The sequence below is a fragment of the Dreissena polymorpha genome, chromosome 4 (assembly GCF_020536995.1).
Source record: "Dreissena polymorpha isolate Duluth1 chromosome 4, UMN_Dpol_1.0, whole genome shotgun sequence".
NCBI classification, from domain to species: Eukaryota; Metazoa; Mollusca; class Bivalvia; order Myida; family Dreissenidae; genus Dreissena; species Dreissena polymorpha.
The window spans coordinates 79,783,254-79,797,387 of NC_068358.1; the positions used below are offsets into that span (position 1 = coordinate 79,783,254).

The window sequence follows — 14,134 nt, forward strand, 5'->3', positions numbered from 1 at the left end:
AATTGAATAATTGCGTTAGTTGTTTGAGTATGAAGAGGTTGACTAGTATTGTTTGTCTGTAACATAGTATTCACACACACTCATCTTTTAATAAATAGTATTCCAATCGAGACTGTGAGACCTTTTAAGGTCGCCATGGCGTAGTGTTTATGGTGTCCGCCTAGCCCACAAGGTGTCACGGGTTTGATAACCTTAGTGGGGGCGTTCTTTAGATCTCCCACATAGACACTAAGTACTGGTTCTAGTCCCCGGAAAAGGACTCAAGAGCGTCTACATTTCGATGCAATCAAGCTAAAACATAATAGGTAAAATCATTGACTTTGAGAAAGGTTCAGTGTGGGTGATATTTTGGGATGATAGAGTGAGTTAAATTACTAACAGAGCATGTATTTTATTTGAGATGTTTTTAGAATCATCCATGTGATTTTAATTTTTTCCTTAACAGTGGATCACTCCTTTATGAAACCTTGTAAGAGGTGGATGGCAATTTCAATCTAACATTATTCTTTATAGTCTAGATTTCGTCACTGGTGAGTAAATGTTTAGTTGTTTGCTTGCGAACAACTAAGGTTACTGTCAAGTTTGCAAGCCAGATTTGTTAGAGACCCAAAACTTTATAACTGGCGCATCTGCGCCGAGAAAGACTTTGCGCAGTTTCAGTTATTGAACTACACTCATTGACAAAATGACAGATACTATGATTATCGTGTTAAATGGAATACTTGTAAATGGACCCTACTAGTATAGAACAATTTTTTTTTAACTATACGTGTCGCGGAAAAGAGTTTATGAATGATTGAAATAGTCCACTATGAGCTACTACGTCAGTCAAGTGGTATTTTTGCGCAGGACAGGTCCTTCCATTTCTGAGGCTATTAATATATTAGGGAAAATAAAAATGACTGCTGATAAACAATGGTATGTCGAGATTGCAAGACACTATCATGCGCCTTTTGCGTAAGCTTAACTGATTTCTGGTAGAACAGCAGGGGGGGGGGGATATCTGATAAGGCTGGGAAATCTGTAGCATGACTTCTAAATGAACTTTGAGATACACTGACACATTTGCGCATATAAGGCTTTGAGTAACCGACCTTAATAAGAGCCGATTTCTTTATCAGATTAATGGAAGAAAAATCCAGTTATGTTGTACTAAGTGAGCGATAAAACCATTATTTCATTGTGTAAAGCGAAACAAATATATTAAATGAAACAAGCTTAATTTTAATAATTTTTATATTGATTTTCATATAAATTCTATTTCATTATTGTTTCATAATGACAAGTAAAACGCAGTTCATTGGAAAAAATTGTTACATTCAAAAAATAATAATTCCATTTAGCTAAAACTCAACAGAAAACAACAAAACTGTTAGGTTTGGTCGTTTTCGATATTATTGCGTGTGATATATGTTTAAATAAAACTTCGCATTTTGACTTGGTACTAAATTGTCCAGGGAAGACATAATGGATTCTCGATAAACGTTGATATCACAGTATTGCTCTCAAGACGAGGAAACAAAAACTACCGAAGTAGTATAGTGTCATGATTAGACGGAAAGGGTTTCCTTATCTAACAACAAATGTTTTCCGCACTCTTCAATTGGTATGGAAATCGATCTTGAAAGACTGAAAGGTTACCGCAATTCGCAAGTTAGCTATAAATTACACAGTTTGACGTCCATTTTCTACCGAAAAGTATTGTGCTAAGATGTGCCATTTATAAGAAACAAATATATTTTTATAGACCCGCGTCATGCGAAAATGGTTCTTATGCCATATGCGGCTAGCGTAGATATAGTCCAGCCTGTGCATCTCGCAGTAGGTCATGAGATACACATGGCGTGATTTATAGCGGACAGCGAAGCTCCTGACCAGACAGTGCAGACAAAACTTTAGCTAGCCAACATGCCATTAGACCAATGTTTGCATGACGCGGCTAGAGAAGTATGATGTTAATCACAGGAGGGAATCCCGTATTTTTTTGTATATATGCTATAATAGAATCATATATAAAAAAATATAAAAAAATACGAGATTCCCTCCTGTGATGTTAATGTGTCGAAAGAAAACTGCGTGTTTATCAAATATTTGAATACCATATATTTCGATGGTGAAAAAATGCACTCATAAAAAGCAATGTAGGAACACACATGATGTGATCTCCTATGGTGAATTTTTATTTCCGAACATTTTTACGTGTTGTTTTAATACACATGCAATTAATAACACACATTTCATGCGGTGAATATGCGAATAACAAGCAAAAACAAAAAACAACAACACAATTTTAACATTTGTGTTTAATTAAAGTATTTAAAACATATTTTTCTAACGTTATTTTAAAGTCATGACATTATATTTTAACTTTCCGAATGACAAAATCACCAATGGCGATTGAATCTGTAAGCTATCAATTGAAGTTGAAAATGTAAAAGAAAAGGGCAATTGTCAAAAAAATCAAGGTTACTCTTTACAAGTTATAGTATTCATTATTTTATAAGAACTCGATCAGCAGCTGGAGCGTGCATGTCGCGACCGGGGCGAGCGTCTTCAAGATTTGAAGACTCCGAAGAATCGTTTAGCGGAATAGTAATTGAATGTAGGTGGATAGTGGTTTCACTACATCGTCTGCGGAGAGTCGGATATTGGAACTTCTGTGTGTGGCTGAGTTAATCAAGTGAGTACCGTAATCCATCGACCTGGATATCCTCTCCTGCTGAAGTCCTTCGTTTACTTCCTGAACTTCGAAGGATCGTCAAGCGAAATGATAATTGTCTGTAGGAGGATATTGGTTTTACTACATCGCCGGAAGAAGGACGGGAGCAGCGGAGGTGTCAGCGTAGAAGATTGTCGGTACAGACCTTGGACAGAGATACAGGCCAGGATTTAGAGGAGGGTTGCCCTATGAAGATAACGGAAGTGTCGCGGAACGGCGGTACCCAGTCCGCTGAACATGCTGGGGAAACCGTTTTGATGTTTGGGTCGACGGCTTGTGGCGTCCAGAGAGGCCATACAAGCAGCCCAGCGCGAGAAGAGAGAAGGTATTTTTTAATTTTAGCACTCTCTTGGCAGAGTAAGCTGCTTGTCCTTTTAAGGGCAACCAGACATGCATTGTTGTTAAATTGACTACCAGTGCATATGAAGGTCTCACTTGCCACCTTGCACTAGTCTATCTGGATAAAAAATAATTTCGTTGGCGAATACCTGGGCAGCCGAGGTACATTTGACAAGCCACATTACAGTCACGTGTTCTGACAAAGATACATCACGAGAAACTCTCAGGTTACTTTCTTGTCGCCAAACTGTTATTTTCGTTTTCCAATCGGTTCCGAGAATGCTAGTTAGGGCGGGGTTAACTTGCGACTATCTTTGATTGATGTCGGTCAATGAGGTAAGCGTTAACCGCAAATTGTTTCACAAATAATTTGAGTTTTACCATTTACGTAATATAAAACGCTTATTAATGCAGTACATTAAAGGCAATGTCAGGCGTCATCCTCACACCTTTTCAACTGCAAAGAAACGTCATTTATGAAAAGTTGAAAGCAAAGAACCTTTAAAGAATCTACGCCGTAGCAATAAAATGTAAGTACATGTATATTTCGCTTTTCTATAGCCATGTGTTAATATATGCAAATTAAAATCCCTTCGTACGCATCTAAAAAAACGTGTTTTTATAAGAGTGCAACTTGTTGCTGTCGCCTGTTAGTTCCACACATGAAAAGCATGAGTGTTGCAACAGACAAATGCTGTAGCTAAATATAGATCCTCGTTGATAACAATACATTTATTAATAGAATTATGTTGAGGTTCATCCTTTGTTATAGACTCACATACTTTTCATTAGCACCAACTTAGATATACTTTAAATTTCTAATTTTTCATCTTTGAAATCATAAATGGAGTTTGTGTAAATTCTGTATAAAATTATGAGAGATTTAAAATCAATGGCATTTCCGCCTTGATGTTGTTTTTTTTCAAAATCTCACCACCTTAGAAAATAAAAAGTAAATTATATTGGTGTTTGCACTTTTCGTAGCAGTTGGATTTGCCTAGGCTACGTTAAAAAGTCAAAAGTCACATGTCCTGTGACTGTAAGTTATATTAAATAAGTTCAAAGAGCGAACAACTGCAGCGCCTTCAGCGCTTTGATTCTATATTGTATTGAAATGCTTTCTTGTAATACATGTTTTATCTGTGATAATATTATTGTGTTTTACTTAGAAATATTCAGATTGTTGTAATCATTGTTCTGTGTAAATTATATAATATTTCTTATTTATGTTTATATGATCACAATAATATGAAGTTTAACCCACTTTTGTTATAAATACACAACCCTGCTACAAATGGCACATGCAGTTCTCCATAGAACCTGTTCGTGGGTTCATTGGGTTAAGTTATACACTGGTGATCCCTGCGACCTGAATTGTAGGACAAAATCCAACTTGGCAGGAGAGTATTTCAGTGTACCATAATTAAGCTGGATTGGTGATAAGCTGTGTAAGGGGCACGGTTAGCTCACTCTGTAGAGCACTCGCCTTGTAAACTGAAGTTCCCGGGTTCAAGTCCCTGATTTGATGCACACATTTCACCAACCAACATGTCAAAAACATGAGCATAATCCATGTGTGTTATTGAGATATCCATTGTTAATTGATATTTGTAACAAAACATACAATATTTGCAAATCAATTGGAATCAACCTATGTGAAAACATGCATCTGTAACATAAAATGTGTAATTCTAAATCGCTATTCACGTCAGCCATTTTTTTGACATGGACATTTATCTAGTTTTGTGGTAAAGATTACTCAGAAATATTTAAATTAAGTATTTTATTTAACATAAGAGACTTTAAAATACCATGACCATTAATAGCTTTCAATGTCATTACAGCTGTCCATTGTCTAAGTTACGCAAAAAACAAAATCACATTGTTAAACGAAATCACTGACATCATTGGGTGTTACAACTCTATATACAATTACATACAGTTGTGATTACCTGGGTGCACATTAAGGGTACAGGTGTAGGCGTTGAAACTGTTATAGGCGGGTTTAATGTGGTTGACTGTGCCACTTGTGAAGGCAGATTTACTTGGGTAAGCCCTGACACTTTTTTAGGCGGAACCACAGTGTTGAGGGCTTCTGTTGTGTTTATTGGTTTGCTACCGGTATACGTCATGTCAATCTCTTTTCTAGTCTTCCAATACAGGGAACGAATCAGTTTCTCCATCTTTCCCAGATTTCCTGCAAATATTATTAGTATTAAACATTATCAAAATAGTAATTGATTAAAAGTGTGTTACTACTTATATCTTCATAAGCGATTCCTGAAGGTTCGTTACAAAGCTATATACAACTTTAAAATGCCATATCATTTTTTTAATTATACTGTAGAATCGTGCCATGCAGGATAATGGAAAAAGGTGAGGAATACAAATTAGAATAAAGCATTATGAATAAACACTTGAGGATTTGAGATTATTCATTATTTGATACAAAGTCTATCAACTTTTATATTAAATAGTTTACTAGAAATTGTTGGTTATTTATCATTCCAATTTGGTGATGTAAACCTGACATATTTTTTATATGAAGATAGTCAGTGTTTCCATCAGTCTTATATATATATGTTCTGAGGTACATCATATTACTCTGAATCAACCATTAAGTGATCATTTGTGGTATGAATGAAACAGTTTCACGAAACAAAAAAAAATGATAGAAATACAAAGTAAAAAAAGCAAACATATTTTCTGTTATAGTTCAACTAAATAAAAGATGCAATATCAATATCGAGAACTCGAGATAGAGATACAAAAGAAGGAATTTGGATTCCAAAATTAACTATTTGTATGCACAGTGTCAACGCCCATTCAAGCCTTTTCAAAACATATATATCGATAACATAGAGGATATTTGTTGGATCCGGTGGATTATCGATTTTAATTCACGAGTGATCATAGAAAACAATATTTTCACGAGTGGCGCAGCCACGAGTGAAAATATTTGTTTTCTCTGATCACGAGTGAATTAAAATCGATAATCCACCGAATCCAACAAATTTTCTTTTTATTTAATGCATTTTTCACAGTTTATATACATTGTTCAAGAGTTTAGCTAAAGAATTTTGCTGGGATAATGACGTCATTTCGTCAAAAAAATGACGTCATTTCACAGTAAACAATGAAAATTATCGATAATTCTCACTGATAATTTTCACTGTTTGAAACAGTGAAATTATCAGTTTTAAATCACTGATATTTCTCTATAAACCACCGGAAAGCATTAAATAAATACACCAACATCATCTGTTTTTCCGTCCTTTACTCAGTTTACATATAAAGTAAATTCATGGGGGGGGGGGGGGCTTATTTAATGATTGATGAATTATTATGTCAGATTGCATCAGGTTGGTCACCAGACATATGGAGTGGAAATTTTTCTCTTTTTTATAACAAGAAAGTTACTTGATGTCTGTGATGTAATCATTAACACTGCATGCACGCCACAGACAGATTGTTTTGATATTGTAACTTATATTTTTATTGTTTGGGTTAACGGTGTGCATACATGTGAATAATAGATGTTCAAATATGGCTGTTGCTATAGATGGCAAAACATACGACGTATGTTTGGTAACATAACATATATTTTAAAATTATCTATTAAACAATAGAAAAATCATTTAATTACAAAAATAATGATTGTATGCTTTGGCCGTATGTTAACAAAAAACAATAATTGTGGCCTTATGTTTCCAAAACAATGGTTAAATGGTGTAGCCTTATTATTAGTTATTCATTAATTTACCTAGCCGACTTCTTCATGTTCTGTCAAGCAGATAGGCCAAAATGTGATTGATTAGTTGCACTCCTTTGGTTATTAGCTTAACTTTTCCTGAGGTTACATTCTATTGTCGTGCGTATAATGAGTATTTGACCAGTCACTGTTTGCTTTAAAGAATGAAGACAGTCCAATATAAACCACTGTACAGAGAGGTCATAATTGCTTGTTGTTATGGGCGAGGCCCGTTAAGAGTCTTGCTGTTATATTGTACAGACAAAAGAAAACGTTGTGTCACAATTAAATCAATAGAAATAAATCTCTATGAAAACATAAATGGACGTTTGTATTATTGTGCTCTCTACGAACTATGTCACAGTAATAACATTTGTTCAATTGCACTAAAACTGCGGGGGCATACTTAAAATCAACATTTTGGCGACCAGGAGAAATCGTTTTGCAAGTTTGAAGCTTTAATTTAAACTTAACCTCTCATTTTTAACAATGCATCCCTATCTTGGCCTCTGGTGCTTGATTCTTCATTAATCTTTGCTTGACTCAAATGATGTTGTTCAGCCATTGTTTTTAAATCGTTGTCCTGGTTTTGCACAAGAAGAAGTGGTGCGCTGGTGCCCTGCTTTGGGGTGCTTGCCGATACTTGGCGTATGTGTTTTGATTCCAATGACCGAGCCCCATCGACCTCCTCGTCGTTATCATTTTCAAAACGCTGCATCGAAATGAAATATTTATAAACATAATTATCTTTAAAGCCTTAACACTCAATGTTAATAAAAAACAAAAATAGAAGTAACATTAAACAATTCAAGTTTAAGATAATACATAACAAAGAGGTGACAGAGAAGAAAAGGAAGGATAGGATTCAATAGAGAATAAGAAGACAAGAAAAAGAAGGAGAAAAATGAAACCGAACAAATAAGGAAAATAAGAGTTATTTCTAAATATTAAAAGAGAATTGAAGGGCAAAACTCCAAAAACTGTTTTCAGACACCCTTGTTGCTATATAGAGTATATTTGTTGGATTCAGTGTACACATCTTTCTTTTCACGAGTTGTCTTATATAAAGGATCTGGCACGAGTTGTCATATCAAACCATGTTTTAAAAACGAGTTCAGGAATTTTGTTAGTAAGCGAGCCTTTGGTGAGCTTACTAACGAATTTCCTGGACGAGTTTAATAAAATATGGTATGAAATGACAACGAGTGTCAGATCTTTTTTATCAAATGCTTTTAAATAAACAAATTAAATAAATATTTACGCAAACATAATGATAAATCCCGAAAGTTGTTTACATTTCGTGACGCCATTTGACGTTGCAACGTCATTTCAGCAAAATAACAAAATGCGATTGGTCAATCGAATGCAAACTATGCCAATGAAAACGCTTAAAAAGTATATTACACACGTGTTAGATAAACATATTCGTAATGGTTATATTAAATTGGAAACAGGGTATGGCATGTAATAAAATGAAATTAAAATAAATAGCAACACTGAAATCAACACATTATATTTATCTTTCATGCTTTTGGACAATTAATAAAATTGCTCAATTTGGGTTTAAGCTTAATTTAATTTTGAGCAATTTTAATTTCTTTGGAAATATTCTTTCATTTGATCAGATATCTGTCGTCTCCTCATTCGATGTGTCATTTGTCCGTTGGACAACTTGATGAACATTTCCATTGAGAATTTTTTTTGAGGCCCTAATGACTGTTTAATATTTACCATGTCTTCTTGGATTGGGACGCCTTGACTTTTTCTAGTTTTTCTCGGGGAGTGTTTGTCTAACGATAGTTTGACACCCTTCGACTTTTTGCTCCTTGGAGCCTGTGAGCTGCCACTGTTGACATGGATGTGTCTGAAACACGGAAATCACACTGCTAGACATAAGGGTTTCGTTCACATTTCATTTTAAGATATTTTATTCTAATGACAATGAGCTTCAAAACTGTTGAATAACGAATAAAAAACCATGCATACACTGTGCTAATGTGGCATATGACCAAAATGGGCCTTGATTGCACACCTTTTTAGTAATGGTCCAATAGCTTTTGCAGGGAAAGTTTCAGAGGAGTATCATGCAAGTTTATATGCTTGTCTTATCCAATAAAAAAACAATAATTTTTGGTCACGGCCATTTTTTTTAATTTAAAAAAGATTTAAGTCGCAATACCTGAACATAATAAGCAAAAGAGTTGAAATTAAGTCAAATAGTGAATACATTAAATTATAACGCAACTTCACTAAATTACGCAAAAATATGAAAAAAAGAAACACGGATAACTCTTCATGCATCTTTAACTTCAACTTTCAAAAGCAACCAATCAACAAGGGAAAGGCATGAATTTAGTCCTACATGAAAAGCAGTTTCAATTGGTACAAAATTCTTTTAGCAATTAAAATCCAGCACTATAGTACAACATGTATTTGTTATTTTTTTCTTTCCATGGTTTATATGAAGTTTAACACATACATTTTAAGGCATTCAAACCATCTCAACCACTATCAATGAACTGATATACATGTCAGACTTATTGATTTATCGCCTTTGTGTTTTCCATTATGTATCAATTATTAACACACAATATACAATATTATATTAAATTTATTGAGCCTTGATAAATCACAAAAAGAAAAAATACAACCACATTAGCACATTCCTTGTCCCCACTAGAAATGTGTCACAAACATAATCATATATATTTGACAGAGAACAAAAAGACAAGGGTCATATGATCCCAAAACTGGTGGAAGCCAGTTTCTTTCTTAATGATCATGGAAATGTTAACTAGCTGGTAAAGTAAACCATACATCAGAAATACACACGTTTTTTAAATATAAATTCCACTGTTATCCGACCTTCATTTGGTGTACATTTGTCAGAGAAAAACTGTTCACAATCTAAAAACAAACGATTGATTTATCCAGTATCTACGTTCATTTACCTTGTTACCTCGTTTTTTACCCAGTTTCAAACTCGGCATAGATCTCATCAGGTCAAATGTTCTAACCATTTTTTATAAAGATTTTACTACTAATGTGATTTCTAGAATATTAACACGGTTTCATTGCAAACATATTCGGAAAACTGCTCCCTTCCCTGGTGGCAATCACAGTTTCTAACAGACCGGAACCATTTCTGACTTGGCCCAGGTATCATAAGAACAAATATTGAGACCAGAAGTTTCTTGAAGATTGCACTCAAATACGACTAACGAGTGTCAACTAGCTTTTAAAGCCATAAAAGGAAACTGCCCCTCGCCCTGGTTTCCATGTTGTAAGGGAAACAAAACCATTTAAAACTCAGCGTTTATAAAATGAGTTCTCGAGTGTTAACACGCTTTTTCTTTAATTTGACCTAGTAGCCACTTTTCAACCTCACGTGACCCAGTTTCTCACTCAGCCAAGATATCAATCGGACAAATCTTCTGAACAAGTTTCATGAAAATCGGACAAAATATATGGCCTCTAGAGCAATAACAAGCAAATATTGAAGACTCATTGATGGACGATAAACGTGGGACAAAAGGCAAACACAAAAACTCAAAATGCGCATGTTGTGCTCAGATGAGCTAAAAATGAACATAATTCCTCAGTTTGTCTTAGCCAAACTTTCTTTCTATTAGATCATCTACACATTAATGTCATTCAGCTGTAAGTCAGAGCAATATCCACCCAATAATAACAGGCCTATCTACAGACAGAAAGTTTTTACTATAGCCATGAAAGGAAAACTGACCAGCCTCCTTATGGCCATGTTTTTTCAACAAACCTGAATCATTTGCTAATTCAGCCATGATTTCACTAGAATAAATATTATAGGTACGCATCTTCTGATCAAGTTTCATAAAGATAGCAAATAATGTGGACCTTATGGTGTTTAACAGGTAAATTTTGACAATTAATGATGGACGATGAACGATGGACAAAAAAGTGATTACACAAGTTCATTAGGAGTACGTTTTGATAAGAAGAGCCAATACAAAAGATAAATGTATCAGGCTAGACTCTGGAAAATGTAAGGCAAGAATAGCAAAGGTATCATGAAAAATAAATATAAGTTTAATGAAAGTATTAGGAAAATATCATCAAAAGTATCACAAAAGTATCTGGGCAGAAACATGGAATTATCAATGAAGTATTCCTAGCAATATTATTGGCCACCATGACAACTACAAACCTTTTTTTCCGTCTGCTTTCCTCGTCATCCAGATTGTCTTCGAAATCCAAATCTTTATTGGTTTCCGACTGAGTCATGCTGCCCAATGAGCGCTTAGGAGGACTTGCTGGAGTTGGGTTAGGGGCGTTATTGGAATGAGCAGAAGAGGGCACCACTGCTGGAGTCTGAAAATGTAACATGAATAATTGAGTAATTGCGTTAGTTGTTTGAGTATAAAGGGTTGACTACTCTTGTTTGTCTGTATCAGGGTATTGACACACATTTATCTTTTAATAAATACTAATCCAGTCAAGACTGTGAGATCTTTTAAGGTCACCATGTCGTTGTTTATATGGTGTCCGCCTAGCACACAGGATGTCACAGGTTTGATAACCTTAGTGGGAGCGTTCTTTAGATCTCCCTCATATACACTTAGTACTGGTTCTAGGTTCCGAAAACGGACTCAAGAGTTTAAATAAGCCATCGGCTTTCGATGCAATCTATCTCAAACATAAATAGGTGAGAGAGGTTAAGTGTGGGTGATAGTTTGTGATAATTGAGTGAGTTAAATTACTAACAGTGCATGCTTTTTGTTTGAGATGTTTTCAGAATCATACATGTGATTTTAAATTATTTCTTAACAGTGGATCATTTCTTTCTGAAACCTTGTAATAGGTGTATGGCCTTTTCCATGTAACAATATTCTTTATAGTCTAGATTTTGTCACTGTAAATTTTTGTCTAGTAAATTTTTAGTTGTTTGCCTTCGCACAACTAAGGTTTATTTCAAATTGCAAGCCAGATTTGTTAGAGACCCAAAACCCGAGAAAGACTTCGCGGCGCTGTTTCAGTTCTTGAACTACAATCATTTACAAAATGACAAATAATGTGATTATCATGTTAAATTGAATAATTGTGAATGGATCCTATATAGAAAAAGTAAAAAAAACACATTTTTTAAACATTAAATGTCGCGGAAGAGAGTTTATGAATGATTAAAATAGTCTATCATGCGCCTTTTTCGTAAGCTGGTTGGTAGCGCTCAACTGATTTCTGGTAGAACAGCAGGGGGGGGGGGGTATCTGATAAGGCTGGGAAATCTGTAGAAGGACTTTTAAATGAACTTTAAAATACATTCATACTGTACATGCGCGCATGCGGCTTTTAGTAACCAACCTTACGTACAGCTGATTCTTTATCAGATCAATGGAAGAAAAATCCAGTTCTGTTGTACTAAGTGATCAATAAAACCATATTTCATTGTGTAAAGCAAAAAAAATAATATAAAAAGAAACATTCTTTATTTTAATATTCATATAAATTCCATTCATTATTGTTTCATTATGATAAGTAAAACGGAGTTCATTGGCAAAATTCGTTATATTCAGAAATAATTTATCCATGTCGCTAAAACTCAACAGAAAAAAACACAACTGATTGTTTTTTTTATCGTTTACGATATTATTGCGTGTGATAACAGATCAAATGCTGTAACTAAAAATAGATCCTCGTTGATAACAATACATTTATTAATAAAATTATGTTGAGGTTCATTCTTTGTTATAGACTCACATACTTTTCATTAGCACCAACTAAGATATACTTTAAATTTCTAATTTTTCATCTTTGAAATCATAAATGGAGTTTGTGTAAATTCTGTATAAAATTATGAGAGATTTAAAATCAATGGCATTTCCGCCTTGATGTTTTTTTTTCAAAATCTCACCACCTTAGAAAATAAAAAGTAAATTATATTGGTGTTTGCACTTTTCGTAGCAGTTGGATTTGCCTAGGCTACGTTAAAAAAGTCAAAAGTCACATGCCCTGTGACTGTAAGTTATATTAAATAAGTTCAAAGAGCGAACAACTGCAGTGCCTTCAGCGCTTTGATTCTATATTGTACTGAATTGCTTTCTTGTAATACATGTTTTATCTGTGATAATATTATTGTGTTTTACTAAGAAATATTCAAATTGTTGTAATCATTGTTCTGTGTAAATTATATAATATTTCTTATTTAGGTTTATATGATCACAATAATATGAAGTTTAACCCACTTTTGTTATAAATACACAACCCTGCTACAAATGGCGCATGCAGTTCTCCATAGAACCTGTTCGTGGGTTCATTGGGTTAAGTTATACACTGGTGATCCCTGCGACCTGAATTGTAGGACAAAATCCAACTTGGCAGGAGAGTATTTCAGTGTACCATAATTAAGCTGGATTGGTGATAAGCTGTGTAAGGGGCACGGTTAGCTCACTCTGTAGAGCACTCGCCTTGTAAACTGAAGTTCCCGGGTTCAAGTCCCTGATTTGATGCACACATTTCACCAACCAACATGTCAAAAACATGAGCATAATCCATGTGTGTTATTGAGATATCCACTGTTAATTGATATTTGTAACAAAACATAAATATTTGCAAATCAATTGGAATCAACCAATGTGAAAACATGCAGCTGTAACATAAAATGTGTAATTCTAAATCGCTATTCACGTCAGCCATTTTTTTGACATGGACATTTATCTAGTTTTGTGGTAAAGATTACTCAGAAATATTTAAATTAAGTATTTTATTTAACATAAGAGACTTTAAAATACCATGACCATTCATAGCTTTTAATGTCATTACAGCTGTCCATTGTCTAAGTTACGCACATAACAAAATCACATTGTTAAACGAAATCACTGACATCATTGGGTGTTACAACTCTATATACAATTACATACAGTTGTGATTACCTGGGTGCACATTAAGGGTACAGGTGTAGGCGTTGTAACTGTTTTAGGCGGGTTTAATGTGGTTGACTGTGCCACTTGTGAAGGCAGATTTACTTGGGTAAGCCCTGACACTTTTTTAGGCGGAACCACAGTGTTGAGGGCTTCTGTTGTGTTTATTGGTTTGCTACCGGTATACGTCATGTCAATCTCTTTTCTAGTCTTCCAATACAGGGAACGAATCAGTTTCTCCATCTTTCCCAGATTTCCTGCAAATATTATTAGTATTAAACATTATCAAAATAGTAATTGATTAAAAGTGTGTTACTACTTATATCTTCATAAGCGATTCCTGAAGGTTCGTTACAAAGCTATATACAACTTTAAAATGCCATATCATTTTTTTAATTATACTGTAGAATCGTGCCATGCAGGATAATG

The 14,134-nt window shown here is 34.5% G+C and overlaps 1 protein-coding gene across 2 annotated transcripts in view; it reads right to left on the reverse strand.

Moving 5' to 3' along the window:
- Window positions 1-14,134, reverse strand: part of LOC127876222 (uncharacterized) — a 44,019-nt gene that overhangs the window by 6,839 nt on the left and 23,046 nt on the right. For both annotated transcript variants that reach the window (XM_052421274.1, XM_052421273.1), the window contains exons 8-12: window positions 13,718-13,962; window positions 10,996-11,159; window positions 8,541-8,673; window positions 7,284-7,521; window positions 5,011-5,255 (exon numbers count right to left, since the gene is read on the reverse strand). In XM_052421274.1, the coding sequence (XP_052277234.1) occupies window positions 5,011-5,255; window positions 7,284-7,521; window positions 8,541-8,673; window positions 10,996-11,159; window positions 13,718-13,962 (1,025 nt within the window). The remainder of the gene's footprint in view (window positions 1-5,010; window positions 5,256-7,283; window positions 7,522-8,540; window positions 8,674-10,995; window positions 11,160-13,717; window positions 13,963-14,134) is intronic.